Source organism: Brugia malayi (genome assembly GCF_000002995.4).
Source record: "Brugia malayi strain FR3 genome assembly, contig: Bm_v4_Chr1_scaffold_001, whole genome shotgun sequence".
NCBI classification, from domain to species: domain Eukaryota; kingdom Metazoa; phylum Nematoda; class Chromadorea; order Rhabditida; family Onchocercidae; genus Brugia; species Brugia malayi.
Genome location: NW_025062475.1, coordinates 7,265,479 through 7,281,664, shown reverse-complemented (window position 1 = coordinate 7,281,664; position 16,186 = coordinate 7,265,479). Strand labels below are relative to the sequence as shown.

General features: G+C 32.7%; 1 protein-coding gene and 1 pseudogene across 2 annotated transcripts; one reads left to right on the top strand and one right to left on the bottom strand.

The window, feature by feature from the left end:
• Positions 1-797: 797 nt before the first annotated feature.
• Bma-sms-3 (Uncharacterized protein) lies at positions 798-6,821 on the bottom strand (the record flags this gene model as incomplete). The annotated part of the gene is made up of 10 exons (XM_001900351.2): positions 798-859; positions 1,204-1,263; positions 3,101-3,252; positions 3,945-4,058; positions 4,592-4,702; positions 4,782-4,897; positions 5,332-5,495; positions 5,941-6,101; positions 6,285-6,505; positions 6,759-6,821. The coding sequence occupies 10 exons, from the start codon at positions 6,819-6,821 to the stop codon at positions 798-800; spliced, it is 1,224 nt and encodes a 407-aa protein (XP_001900386.2).
• Positions 6,739-6,966, top strand: Bm18560 (annotated as a pseudogene). The gene has a single exon. A coding segment is annotated over exon 1 (228 nt).
• The last annotated feature ends 9,220 nt before the right edge of the window (positions 6,967-16,186 follow it).

The following is a 16,186-nucleotide window of genomic DNA, read 5'->3' as shown; positions in this document are numbered from 1 at the left end:
CCAGTTTTTGCTGAAGAAATCACAACAAGCATCTGATGAAATTAATATAGGCTTCACCTCTTGTTTCTCAAGGTCCACTCGTCAAATTTCACAACGTCGCTTCCTGAAATCAACTTATGGATGAAAGCACTTGTAGCCTTTAGGTCAACGTATTCCATTAAACAACTTCATGTACTAGTAGTCGTACAACAACCATAAAATGATGAAAACACTGAACAAAATGAGAGAAAAATCACCGAAAAAAAAGAGCACAATATTTAAAATATATTATACCTCTACTTTATTTTCAACCTTTGTCATATTTAACATTACCCTTCTTTATGATCCTGATGTTCAGACCTAGAGCAAGCAAGTCACACTGGCAAAGCTTATTTCCATGATAAGGAAAGCGAAAATTTAAAGACTCTGTTCCTTCATCAATATCAGAAATACTTCTTCAAAGAATAAAATATAAAAATAGCCGATGAAACTCAATAACTTATACCAAAATTTTGTATTGATCTGATGAGATAAATGGTGTTTAATTGATCAGCTAAACTATTCTAGAAAAATGCTCTATTCTTCATTTTAGGCAGTACGATATGTGAAAGAACTTGCCTCACAATGTTGACAATGAAAATGGTGCACAAGGGGAAAACGGTAAAGTGAAAATCAGCGACAGCCGCCCAAGTAAAATCAAAATCGCACAAATGAATAAATAAGGACCTTAATGCAAGTTATAAGGCAGAAAAATGTGCAATCCGAATCACAGAATACAGAACTACGGTGCATCAAGAATCTGGCACAGATGTGTGCGATTATAACGAGAATCGACCTGCACGGAATCCGACAACAATATACCAAAGTGGTGTAAGATCTCCTGAAGTTCGCTGTAAAACATAAAGCTTTCTTGCTTTATGTATTTTTCCTTGTTTTACTTCTTAAATACTTCTCAACTTAAATCCATTTCTAAAATGATCTTTCTTCCAAATTATGAACAATTTTTCCGGTAATTTCGTCGACGTACTTTTCCTAAAGCGAATCTTCTTCAACGTAATTTTTCATACCTTTCTTAAAGCTGTCATAACATTTTCGAAGAAAAACTCAATCTAGATCTGTAAAAGTGAAACTCTTACTACATTTGTTCTAAGTTCACTGCATGAATTACTAACAGTAATAGTGCTTACCGAATCAATATTACATGAGATAATGTATTAAACTCACCAGTGTGCCTTGGTATATATCCCAAAAAAATGAAAATTTCTTTCCACGCTTTCAGCAACACTTACACTTTAGCGAATATTTAATACTGAAAAAGTGAGATCTACATAACGAAGATTAACTGATTTATGTGCTGTAATACAGTCAGCGTTTTATTTATAGCTGAAATGATGAAACCAGATAATTTTCAAACTTTGTTGCAAAAATTCACTGAAGATGGCAATCTAAAATAAACAAAAACAAAAACAGCACACGAAAGCATAGCCACAGCAATGTAGTCAATACCATGAAACTATGTACCTATTCTTTAATTAGCAGTAATAAAAAATAAGAAACATCCTTCAATACAAAACAGTGCCAAGAAAGGCTCAGAAAGAGCGTATAAATATATTAATTCTTCTCAATAATAGAAAGCTGTAGCAGATATACTGCTATTAATACTAAGATCATCAGCAAAATCATGTCACTTTATTGGGTAAGGAAATATTCGAATAATTTTATGCGTTTACCAACATTAAAAATGAAAAGTTGTAAAATTCACCACATCCTCTCATAAGTCTCTACTACAATCAGTATACTAACTCAAACTTTCATTCAGCAAAAAAAAAAGATAAAACAAAATAAAAAACTAAAATAAAACAACAGCGGAAACAAACTCTACAAAATTAGTGCTAAAACATGAGGAGGACATCTTGTTAGCTCTTAATCACTTTGCTTTATTAGGGCCCACACACCTTACTGCCAAATATTTGTAACGTTTTTTGTAAGATGCCGTTCACTTCATCTCACCAGAACGAGTTTACCTGAAGACCATACCGTATCGATTTTTTATGCATGGCAAGTTTGATTAATTAGATGGCAAATACAGATTAGGACAACAATACGTGATGAAGACACCCTATGCATGACACCCCGAAATCCCACAGTCTGTCCTACAATTGATGTCTACTGCATTTACCACAGCTCAAAACTCTACACGATTTTCCGTGAGGAAATCCTTTCCCGTGCTGGATTGGTGCCAAAGTGGTACGGATGTGCTACATAATGACGTTATGAAAATCACTATCCTACAAATATATTGGTTACAGAATTGGGCCCACTTCACCACTTCACATCCACGTCCATCCACTTCACATGAGCAGCAATGATTTACACTAGTTCTGGTTCCTTGATTACTTCCTTATTACTTTCAGGGAATGCACTGTCAAGGTGTTAAGCCTTTATCATTATGACATCTCCTAACTTTGCAAGAAACTTTTATCATTGTCGTAGTGTTTACTGGTGATACGAACATTTACATACATATTTTGATATGATTCACGCACACAATATATCGAACTGAGCAAGTACAGAACATATTAAAATCGTATGACTGCCGATGTAATAACTCAGAAAATTCAATATGACTTTTGATAATACATTGATGAAAAATATCAAGAATATGGGTTTTCATTTATCTTTCTCAATCATTAATAATTTGAAGTCTTTTTATAAAACTTGAAATCCTGCCTGAGCATTATATCGGTTTACGAAGAAAAGTCAGGAAAATAAGGCAAGTAGGAAGAAGTAAAATATAAAGACGGCAGCTGGAACAAATAATCATCAGTTAGTGTTACTTCTAGAAGTAATATGCAATAAAAGCAAATGCAAGTCATTGTTTCGGGTTCTCGACGATTTTAATGCAACTCTGGAACACCAAAGCATTGAGGGGACTTCCCAAATTACCCGTAATACGTTAACATAACCGTATCAAATCCTCTGCGTTTAAGTAAGAATTCTATTTTTTTTCGCCGAACACTTTCAAATTAAATTCCAGCTTGAATTAAATCTAATTTGCAAGTCATTGCCATAATCAGCGGATAAAAAGCAACAAAAGGCTGAGATCATATAGGGAATGCACTTGAAGCGGGGATTTGCTGCTGCTGCTGTTGTTGGTGGTGCTGCCTCTGATGATGACAATTACTCTTCTGAGTGTAGTAACGGTTCCTTGATGGACTACTCCACCATTTATAAAGATGTACAAGTAACGGAAACTCGAAACGATTTTCTAGCCTGGAAAAGGGCAAACATCGAGTTTAATAGAGTCAACTGAATAAATTCTATTAGTGCCAATAAAATTTAAAAGAGAGCATAATACGTTGTCTTGGCCATGCATGTCGTATGTTTCCCAAAAATGACCCTATGACTCGAAAAAATAAATGAACAGTACTGAAAAATATTCCATGATTAGCCTTCAAATGAATAGAACAATTAATTATGTTACATTTATTGAATAGAATTCTTGATTTTTGAAATCCTTGAACTCTAAACTATGTTCAGAGATCTGAAAAGTCAGAAATTAATGAAAAATCCAAACTCAAATTCATTTAACCCTACAATTATCTAATGCTCACGGGTCTACAGATCAATCAGCAGCACTTATGTTTTTGCTATTTCCATTGAGATTACGGTGGTATGCACTACAAACTAAACAGGGTACCTTAATATGAATGTAAAAAAGTTTGATTTTGTCTATGAGCAACAATTAACTGAAACCAAAAATTAAGATGAAAGAAAGACAGAGAAACAAAATTTCTGATCAGGATTGATTAGAATGACGATGCTTATATTATCATAGAGGACTAAGTCTCGTTTTACTTTGTAATTCTGTCTGTTTCCCATACCGCAACACTCTTTCGGTTATCATTTATTTTTCTGAGGGCAAAACTGAATCACATTTTCTCTTTATCAAAAAAAGAAACAACCTTCCGGGTGTAATATCGATTTCTAGCCAATCGACAATTTGCACGATCCACAATCCATAAAGAACTGATAATTTGCGATTTATTAAATCGATTTCGCAGAATGCGTGATAAATACTGAAAATACAAACAAGTGAAAGAATGCAAGAGGGAAAAACGATAAACTGAAATAAGCGCACGAATGAATCAAGCTAAGTAGCACGAATGAATCAAGCTAAGTCTACATGATCCGCATAATGTCAACTTTTCTCAAGCGATCACTGCAAAAAGGCAGCAGCTTATCAGATTGGCTTTTAATATTGGTACGGATCAAATCTGAACGACAGGAAGATGCGAAGGAGGCGTAACCTCAGTAGCTACTGAAAGGGGATTGAAGTCTCGATTTATCTAACATTTATCGCAACTAAATCGATCGTGGTCTGCTTACTTACTCATCTTCATACACGATAAAATAGAATAATCGTCACAAGTATACATGATTACCCATTTCAAACTTCTCAAAACTTTTACACTGACACAAATCCTTTCATCTCAGAAAAATGAAATGATGAGGAATCAGTAGCCAAATTCATCTCTTTTTTTTTTCTTTTTAATCATTATTATACTGTTTATTATCCTACCAATCCAGCATTAACAAACAGAGGACTAACCTAAATACAGCAGTTGACAGCCAATAAGCAAAAAGAACATCAATGGTATAATGAGTCCTGCTAATAACCATGCAGATCATGCCGACCCATGATAACATACATGGTATATATCTGCAGAACTAACCTGATACGAATATTATATTAAATTAGATTTTTTTGAAAAAAAAAATTATAAAGACTTCGATAACACCTGAGTGGTCTAAATGAATCTGGCAAATAATAAGCAACTGTTAATGAACTGACAACCATAGCTAGTGTGTGACCTGAGAATAATAAATCACCACATAACATTTCGTCATCCATATCCTGAAAACAAAAATTCCAAGATAAAGATCCTAAAAACCAAAAGTCTAATTCTGTTAGCTGAAATGATCTTTATACCATTATTTACAAATTATTCGTGTATTGGAAATATGGGTATCAGCAAGAAAGCTTTAAAATTTTTGTGCTTCAGTGATTCCACATTCATTTTTCGCGGAATGAAACAAACGGAACAGGGAAGAGGAGTTGGAAGGCGGAAAGAATGATTACAATTAGATACGATTTTTGTCCATGCAATGATGGGTAACAGCTTTTAAATTATTCAGCGAGTAAATAAAAGTTCTGTCATCATTTGTTTTTGAACTTAATGCTAAAATTTAAAAAAAAAAATCAGAAATAGTTTGGAGACCGGAATGCAAAAAACTCTGGCACAGAAATTTACGTAAACATAGCTATAGAAAAGTTACTTATATAAAAACCTGAAATCCGAGTTTTCCGGCCTGGGACAAGACACGCCATGCAATAATATCCCAATCTCGATTCGTATGATTGTTTTGACTTCGGCAACGCTTATTATTATCGATATAACCAGGAGGTAATTGTGTACATAGTAGTGATACTGTTCGCATAGTATATAGACAAGCTGCAAAGTTAGACAGTACTGATAAGTTTGATTATCAGTTCTACAATAACCAGTTCAAATCTGATAACACTTACCACTTGATGTCTATGAAAATTTTCCGTGAAATTTAATTCTCAGGAAATTCAAGTACAGTGAATGCCAGGAATTTTAATGCCACTAGATGTGGATCAAATGGTCTAAATGCCAAGTTATATTATATAGTGATTAAGCAGCTAATACAGAAGATGGATGTTCGGTGAAAAGGATGATGCAATTAGCAAACACTGAATAGAATGACGATACTAATAACCAAATACTTTTTCGTTAGCATAGTTCTACATTCATATTGCTTTATATCTCGCCAATCTCTATGAATTATCAATCGAGAGCGCCAAAGAAGATATTGTCACTTTTAAAATTAATATCAAGGTAAATTTAAAATTCTACTTGCAACAAATGAACTCACCCACAATAAAAGCAATTCGTTGAATTATAATTAAACGGTTTTTATGAAGAAAAAGTAAGGTGAAAAAGGAAGTCGAACAAAGTGTAACCATAGCATCACCAACTTTTAGTGTCCATAGCAATTCTGGTACTACTGAAAAGACGATATCAGGCAAGGCCTCCCTGCAATTTTGTAATTTAATTGATTTGAAAGACGAAATATATTTGGAGATAAATGAACAAGAAAAATATTTTAGCAAATGATTATATCCACTCACTTGTAAATTTATATTTCATTATTAAAGATTGAAGAAACGGTGCAACCAAAAATCATTAAACTTGAAATACATCAACGACACAACAAACCTTCCAACGAAATCATGGATGTAAGCTAAGGCAATCCAATTACTAAATGCAGCCAACACCAAGAATGTCAACACGAAAAGCAACTTCCGTAATTCAACTCCTCCAACTGTTACATTCATAATCAGATGACGCACGAATTTACCGCTCTCGCGGTTTTCGTCCTCTCCTTCTTCGTTTTCTTCTTTACAAATTACGTTGCTTTTCCTTTCTTCTTTAGTCAACTGTAAACGAAATAAAAGAAACAAAATAAAATTGAAATACGGTGAAGAAGATGCTTGAGAGTTGCATGCGAGTAAAGATTTCCCGAAAATTTCAATTGCAGATTAAAGATTAAGGATGCATGAATTATATATACACGGGTTAACAAATATGATTTTATTGAAAGCTCCTACAAAAAATTAATTAATAGGGTTGCCACCGATCAAATTGAGTACTTGTCCGCCATAGATGAATGTTATATTACATAGCCGATACCGGAGTGAAGCTCGACAATAATCGACGATATATGTACTGTAGATATGCTGGTAGTTTTGCCATGGTCAGCAGTGATCAAATAAGCTACATTGACGTATCCCCTAAACAGGTAATATCAGTTGCAGCCTCTCTGATCTCATTTTTAGAAAATGATTACGCTAATAGGGCATTAATGTGTTCAAATATGCAATGTGAAGCTGTGTCCCTTCCTACTGTCTCTTATCAGAATAGTACTGATGTGATAGAAGAGTTGAAGCTATGACAATAATAAGCAATGCCTTCGGCTAGCAAACTTTACAATTAGGATTAGGATATGAACTTACTGCTCTCACAATAATAAAGTTTATTTCCATCTCTTTTTAATTCTTTAACTTTTTTCATGATATCCCACCTTGTCAAGAATATAAGAGAGATATTCCGGAAGCCAATCCAAAAAAATGGAAAGAGAAGAATCTAGAATAGTATGCTATCTTTGTAACTCATGTTCAGCGCACTGAGTAATTTTCCTTGACTATAAAAGTCCTACTTGTTCCAAAATATTGCATTTCTGTCCTGCATTTATTACGCTCTTAAAGAAAGAAAGAAAAAAGCCCGCGTAGCAAATGCAATTTAATATCGAAACGCAATATTAATACAGTATTGGAGTAGCGTCTCTCAAGCAATTAACTTAAGGCATCATAGAAAGTCTAATGATAATCATCTTACAGCTAGTGAATGAAGCAAATTATTTCATTTATTTTTATAACTTCAAGACTTCCAGCCAAACACTAAAATCTTAAAAACAGTTAGATCCTGACAAAAAAGTCCAGAAAAGCAGTAGAAAATAATTTATACTTGCTTGCAAACCTTTGCCTATCTTTCTCCTCTTTTCTTTCACTCACATTACTTTTTTCATGAAAATAATTCATCACCTTATAAAAACAAATAATTCACTGCACTCTCTGACTTGTCAAATAATGTTAAGAAATGAGGTCCACGTGCCTGACTAAATTTCTTATCAGAATAGCACTCGTTGCCATGGCAAATGATGTCAAATATCTAAAGAGGCTGGCTACAAACATTTTTACTTCAAATAACAATTTCAGTTAGGAACGAATGCAATCAGAGAATGGCAAATAAAATGTAATCTTTCGCGAAAGAAATCTCTCAAATTTTGTTCCGGAAAACAATGTGAGGAACAGATGGATCAATAATGCCAGCAGGAATAGAATCCATCCATCCTGTTCCACACCATTTCGAAAGAGTAACATAATTGCAGTATGGAATCGTAGTATATGACTATTACACATTACCAGCATCATCAATACTGTCATCTATCATCATCACTACTCTGATAGAAGTTTTTTCTTTTTTTTAAGAGATGTTGTCATCATCAACGACAGCAGAACACGGACAATTCCACTTCTCTATAGTATTTTCTGATCACGTACATAAGCACACATTTATACGCTCTGCAAATATGTTTTAATGGACAAACGAATCAGATACATCTTTTAAATATCCATTTATCACCATATTCTCAGTGTCACTTTCATCTGCGCCCTAATCCATCTTACCTTTCTTATATCGAAGTATGACTTAAGGAATAAAAAAAAGCCACTTTTTACAAAACAATTCTAATAAAAATTTGTCTGCTAATTGAAAAAAAATCCGTGATATTGTCGCGGATTTGTCTTCAGCATTCAATTTCCTGAACAAACCACGTTAATAAACAGTCCATTTTTTTTAGCTGAAAGTTTTGAAACTGTAGGAAATTCAAATTATTTAAAGTCCGACAATGGCTCAAACTATAATTTAACATAATATAAATCATTTTACTGTTCAAATTGTCGATTATTTGGTTTTTTAAACAAAAATGGGCTAATATGGGGAGTAATGAAGTTTCAAAGAATTTATTCTTCCACCAATTGCACAGACTGTAGATATTTACGGTTTTATGCGTAGCGGATGTTATCCATTTGTGTTTGTGATTTCTTCAACAATTCCATTTTGAATTTATTTCTTAAAAAAGCACTTTGGGGAACTGATTTCTGAGATCCATTAATTTTTCTTTGTTCATGAATTAATACCTTTAATTAAAACAGTGAATTTATTTGAATAAGCATGTGATCAGAAGGAAAAGACGCTGAAGTTAATTTTTATTAGAATAACATTATGGCACACAAATCTTAACAGAAATATGAGTAAGAGGCACTTAATTAGTTGAAATATAAGAGACATTTTAGAGAAGAAACGCATTCACAACTGGTAAAGTGACGCAAATGTCTATTATAGCACGAAGAACCTAAAAAGGAGAACGAGAATTGAACCTCCGATCTTCCTTGCAGTGAGTGATCATTTTAGCTATTCTCGTATTCTTTATTCTCGTAATAATTGATTTGTCAATTTACTATTTCCAGTTTTCTGAAATATGGCAACGATTCTATTCATCATATATTACTAGATAGAGATTATTGGCTAGCAGGTGTCACACACTGTTCACAAAGGGATTGTTGAAATGACGTATCCCTCAGTATTTCTCAAGAATAAAAAGTTTTAAGTAGAAAGATTCAGATTAAATTAAAATTCAATTATTAAAAAGTTGAAAAGTAAGTATACAAAAGTGACTATACATGACAGTACGTTTTCGTCAAATAAACTATTGAAGCATTTGAAAAATTATTACAATGCTAGAAAGGAAATAAATAAATCTCAGCAACTATGAAATAAGAATGAAGTCTGCTGAATCATTTGACAATAGATGATGTAATGCACTACTGATTATGATAGCCTTTTAAGAATCAAAACTGTCAAGAAAGCATGGATGTTTTGAAATACTAATAAATCTACATCAAATTCATATTTCTTCATTGACGTAACGAATGGGTAATCTGTGAATACGGTACTTCTTAGATCCCAATAAAGTAGTCACGTAGCGTACAATTAAAGCAGAGCCTTTGGTACCGAAGAGATCTTGTTTTGAATGATTCATTACTATCTGGAAAGAAATAACAGTTGCGAACTATCCTATGAAATGAGTTGACAAAAAATCTGTTATGTTTTAAATTTATAGCATTATGCATATACATATGCAGTTATGGAATAGAGAGATTGATGTGTTGTGAGAATAAATTCTTTTTGATCTTTGAACTAACAATTTTCATCTGAACCCAAAATCAATATTTCATGCTCACTATCCATATACGCTGACAATATCGATTTCACTTACGCAAGGTTTAAAATTTGGTATGGTAAAATGTCTGTTCAATGGAAGTGCTTTTTCTGCATTCTAAGCAGAACAAGAAGATTTCATGGCATCTTCACAGGAGGATATATGAATTAAAGATAAAAAGATTTCAGCAACATGGAAAGGAAAATCTTCATCAATGTAAATAAATGAACTGACCACTTGGTCGTATGTATCATCATCACCTCCTAATCCATAATTTTCCTAAAAACTAGTTGGTTGCTCGATCTGTTAAACTTGAAGAAAATAACAAAAGAAAGTTTATTCGCTTGACAGCTATCTTTCACATTGTTACACTTTCAGCATTTAGGTTTATTTTCCGAAGAACTTGACTGTTTTCAACAAAAATGTCCTTTGGCTTCTCGTCTGCTCTTCCATTCTCTTTCTCAGCTATTTATTTTTTCAAACATCAAATTCCTAGCAGCTTTCTATAACAGCTTGCATAAGTTTTATTCGTCTCATATCATCAAAACAGTTTCTCTTATTCCTTACCACTTCCCGAAAAACCACCCGCACTACTACTGCATCACTATCACCACTACCGCTATCTGGCTTACACTCATTTTATGTATCTTAAAAACTTTTAAATACTTTGCTCTTTTTGAGGGGTCTTTCGTGAGTTCTACGATAACATATTAAATAAAATTCAGTCACATTAGAGTATGGCCTTAACCTTCATTTCATTCCGTTCTAGTCTATTTCAACTTTCCATCATTTTATCAGCATAGTCATTCAGCCTCTATCACAGAATATTGAACAATAGAAGGTTGGAAATTGTCTAATTCAACTAAAAAGACGGCAATCGACACTATTTTAAAACTGCTTTTTTAAAAATCCATGAGGATCAGTTTCCAGATCTTAACTCTAACCTTTAAAAAACATTCAACAACTGTCATCGATATTACCAATATCACCAAAACAACAGCTGAGTGCGTAACTTGCATGAAGAGAAAAGGAATATTCAATTATTAACAGAATTAGATTCGAGAGTAGCTTACTATTTCGGTAAATAAGAAAGAGTTGCATAAAAGGTAAAGCAATTATGAGCTTACCACCAATAATAACGCATATCTGTGCTAGCAATGTTCTTTCAGTCTCTTAAAATCAAAGAATACTACGACCACTGCACTTTAATAAATGAATCAAATCAAAAACTGACTTGAAAGTTACTCATTCAACAGGATACAAACTCGGAAATTCATTTAAATTATGCATGAAACTGTCATGTTGTATTTATAATCTATACCGTTTCATTTTTTCTCAACTTTAACTGTTTTGACATAACCAGATGAATATTTGATATTGCACTCTTCTAATTCGCAAATGTTTTTTCACGAGATCTAAAGAAGGGAATATAATAAATTATGAAAACCTATTGAGCGAAAAGTATAGCATGATCAAAAAAGAGAATTTGATGCCAATAGCGTAATCGGAAGATAACAGCTTAATTTCAGTTGTCGATCAACAAATAAATAAGTTAACAGCTCACTACAAATCGACAGTAATTGAAGAAAATATACAGGAAGTATGTGCGATTCTGTTTTCTATCTAACGGAAATATTTAAGAACAAATTAAATGCATATACTCATTAATTATATTAATTAGATTGGTAATTCCTCGCCATTTACACCGGAAAGGGTAGGTATTTAAAAGAATAGATATCGCAAGGTGCAAAATGTTTATCAACATTGATCCAAGAAGGAAATAAGTGAATCAATCAATTAAAGCGAACATTTTAAACTTTGTTTGACCTCATCTGATAATGGAAGTAGGTAAACAAACTTGGAAAAGCTATGTTAGTAAGTGAGAAGGGAATTTTTCAAACATTGAGTGAATGTCAATAAATGGAACGGATGGAATGTGGTTCCTTGTAATAGAACATAAAGAAATTACGAAATAACTTTGGAGGTGGAGAAATCACAAAAGTAAACAATGAGCTGTTGATGATGTATGCGATACTCAAAATGCATCATCGTTAGCCTTGAGAAGTTAATTAAGCCGTAAAACTGCGACTTTAAGATTGGCGTAGGATAAAACGGTGGGACATGTGTGAGAAGAAAAACAAAAGTTAACTAGTACATGTGAATGCTGGTTTGGTAAGTGGCGACAGTGACAAGTAAACAGGAAAGGAAATATTGTCAAAGTGAGGGAATGTTCTAAATATACTGAAATTTGTTATTAATAGTCATGTTTATCATTCTCCTGTTTAATCTCAAACTTCATTTGGTATATATGATATTTAAGTTTGATAAATTAGTGTTGCACCATACCCTTATCCACTTTTCTTCTAGTGAAGACCATGGAGGCAACTTATAAACAGTGTTTCTTACTTAAATGATAGATGAACGTTTTGCATCAATTAAACAGAACTGTTTAAGTGTGCGTCACGATATCTATAACACACACACACATTTGATCTAAAATATGGAAGACATTTTTTTTTCCCTTTTTTGCAAGCTTATTTCATTTCTTAACAGAGCATTTCAATTCATTAGCAGACTTCTACATCATAACAGGAAGAAATGAATGGAAATACTCATTAGAGCTTTTTTGTGCTGTCGTCTTTGCCACTTTTTCAACAAAAGTTTATTTATCGAAATGTTTGTATGACTACCTTCCAGAGTATGCCGCACTCTCATTTTATCCTTTACTCCTCTCAAGCTTAATATTTTATCGCTAGCTAAACAAATAAAGAAAAGTTTAAAACAAGTCAAGAGATTTAATGTATGCAGAAGCAATCTATAATGTATGCACTGAAGCAAATTAAAACAAGTCAAGATTTAATGTATGTAAAGGAAACCAGAAGCAATCTAATTTATTTTTTGTTCACCAATGGTTGCAGTTCTGGTATCCTGCATTTGAATTAATGAAAACTACTCCTTGTACTCTTTCTCCTCTTTTCGAACAACCGAATACTTTCATCTTTCTCGTAAACTAGTTAACTTGCTTTGGTTATATTTCGTTGCTCTTCCTACACATACTAGTGTTATAGGAAGAAGGTAAACATAAAAAACATATGTTAAGGTTATAACTAAAATTAATTGTAACAATTTAACACTCTATCTCTTACCAAGAGAAATAGTTAAAGAGATACAGTAAACGTAAACCTAACTGTAATTTAAAAAACAATTTACAAGTAAACTAACTTACTGAACAATATGCTTTAAACATTTGTCATTCAGGCACACTTCTGATGTATATCGTCGGTTTCATTTATACTTTCAATATCCAACGTGACATTTTTTCTTCTTAAAATCAACTTTCAATCTGTTATCAAGTTGCGATACAGTTTTTCATTACACACCTGAAAATTCAAGAGATTTTTTCTTTTCACTTTTGCATTTCTAGAAAAGATGAAATGATTGACGGAAATGGAAAATATCTAGATATTTAGAATGGACATACGGCTTAAATCAAACACCTTATTTTGCACTTTTTATCACTTTTCGTTCATCTTTCTTTCACCAATTCACATTTGGAAAACAGTACAATTTAGTTGAATTAAATAATGTCAGGTGTACAAATCTAGGTTAAATTTATTCCTTTCACTCATAAAGCAGTATTTTAAGTACTTCCTAAGAAATAAGGGCGCTTTTAAAAAACTTTGCTTTATAAATACAAAAAAAAAAAAGGGATCAAAACAGAAAGAATTTCTCTGACCCAATACTTAATACACCTAACAAAATTTACTTAAGAAAAAAACTATTGAATCAAAGACTTTTCTTTTAAAGCCCTATTAAGTAATTTCTCCGATTCTCACAAAACTCTTTTCCCGCTTATTCCTTTCTCATAAAGTTTATGAGGTGACATTTTCTTCTCTGATTAGTAATGAACTTCGATCTTTTAAGAATCTGAGAAGTTCCAAGGAATAGTTTGCATTTCGAGACAATTCAAAAGTGTAGTTCAAATACTAAACTAATCTTTTGACTAATAAACATTTTGTGACTTTTTCAAAGAAAGCCTGGTTTTCGCCTTCATTGCCTTTATTTGGAAGACAGGAAAAATCAAAATTGAAATTTAAAAAATAAGAAAAGTGCAAAAGTAACCTGTTGAAGCATTTAAAGAATTAGGAAAAGTGGAACGATGATGTTCTATAATTCAGTACTATTTCTAAAGAGGAGTAAAGAAAGAGATCGGAAAGTTGTATCGTGAAAGGGATGAATATTTTCCTCCTCTTGTCTACTTGAACGACCAATGGAAGTTCTCGGAAAACTACCGAAGACAGAGGACAATGAAGAGATGGACAAATGAAAGATTGGATAAAATGGAGAAACAAAATAAGATAAAGTACACGATAATGCAATTTCTGTGAAACTAATGACTTTGAAAAGCACAGGAATATTTCAAGCTGTACCTAATTCACAAAGTATAATACATCAATGAAAGATTAAAATGTGCGATTTTGCTTTAACGATATTTGTTTAACATTTAGAAACACAACAGTGTAGTCCTTCAACACATTATTGTACCAAGAAAATGCAAATAAGAAGATACAGGCATTCCTCGCAAATTTCTATTCCAATATGTTTAACTAATAATAGAAAAAAGTGTTTAATATTGGGAAATTGAGAAATCCCATATTTTCAAACGTTAAATATGTAAATATAATTTCTTATGTAAGCATTAAATATAGCTTGCAACATAAATGTAATATAGAATGCTTTAACCAATAAGTCCCCGAAGTCACATTAGTACTGGTTAAATTACCAAGAACTGAAATGAAAACTAAGAGATTCGTCGAGGTACAAAGGACCTCGAGGAAGCATTCACAGATCTAAAAAAATTTGAGCAAGAGCATCATCGACGTAGCAACGATGATTAACTTCCAATTCCCACCATTATTACAAAGCTGTGCTGGAAATGTTTGCTATCTTGCAACTTTGCAATCGATTATAGTATGAACTGAACTTAATACATAGTCAATTACTTGCATTGCTGCATTGTCACCGTGTTTTTTAATTTAACGTCTACAAGTACAGGATACACACACATATTTCCAAAAGATCGAGCCCATCCCTACTATACTTTATCGACATATGATCGCTGCTCTTTCTGAACGCTAATGTATTGCATTAGTTATTGATTCATTTATTGGTGAAATAAATCATAAATTGATTTCTTTGGAATGTGTTCCCTTATTTCTCGTATGTAAATCTGCTCATCATCATACGAATCCTCGTCTTCATACTTTCCTTCAATTCCCAAATTCTTGTTTCTCATTAATTTCGGTAGTGTAAAGCTAAAAGGGAAACAATGAACAACAAAGTGCTCATTTTGATTTTATGTGAAACAGTGTTTACAATGAATATAAATAACAATGAAATTATCATTTAAGATGCAACTTAAAAATAAAATTCATGAGGCATAAATACGTCTAAGCCGTTTTTTCAAAAAATTCTGAAAATGGCCAAAAAAGCTTGCCGAAATACCGAAGTTGAAACAGCAAAGTGCTCGCTTCCAAAAAAACACTCTTCACAGCTTAGTTATACTTCCTTACTACAAATCTTATTATGAAGATTCAAAACATCTATTTCATCATAAACTGGTCCAAGAGTGCTTCTTTGCTAAGCTCCTCCCAAAACCTTCATATAAACAGTATCTCGAATATCTTCATATAAACAGTACGACAGCTGACAGGTGAAGAAGGAGACCGAACTGATCGAAAGAGAGGAATAAATATGTGCAAAACAAAAACAGCAGTTAATATCTAGTCAAGATTAACGCATAATTCAACTATAGCCACAATTCTACTCTATTAATGAAAAGTAAGTAAACTGCAACCATTACGCAGACTCCTACGTTGAAGCATATAATTGTTAAGTTTATTTTTTTCCAGTCTATAAATCCGGTGGAAAGACTGACGTAGCTAAACCGCCTTTAACTTGCCGACTGTTTGCGCTGATCGCTATGTGCAAACAATTGCAGAAAAACATTAAAAAGTAAAAAAAAAAAATTATATTCTTAATGTTGAAGGTAGATAAGCCGTTATGGTAAAAAAATTTTTGGAAATACTTCAGTAGTTATGACAACCTATTTTTCCTATTATCAGTGTCTCAAAGATGGTCCGAGGCACTTTCCTTACTTTTTCAGTAATGACAGATAATTTAAAGTATTTTACACCTCCAATGCCTCTTTATAATTTATTATATATTTGGCAATGAAAAGTAAACTTGATTAACAGAAAGTGAATTGCAGTCATGT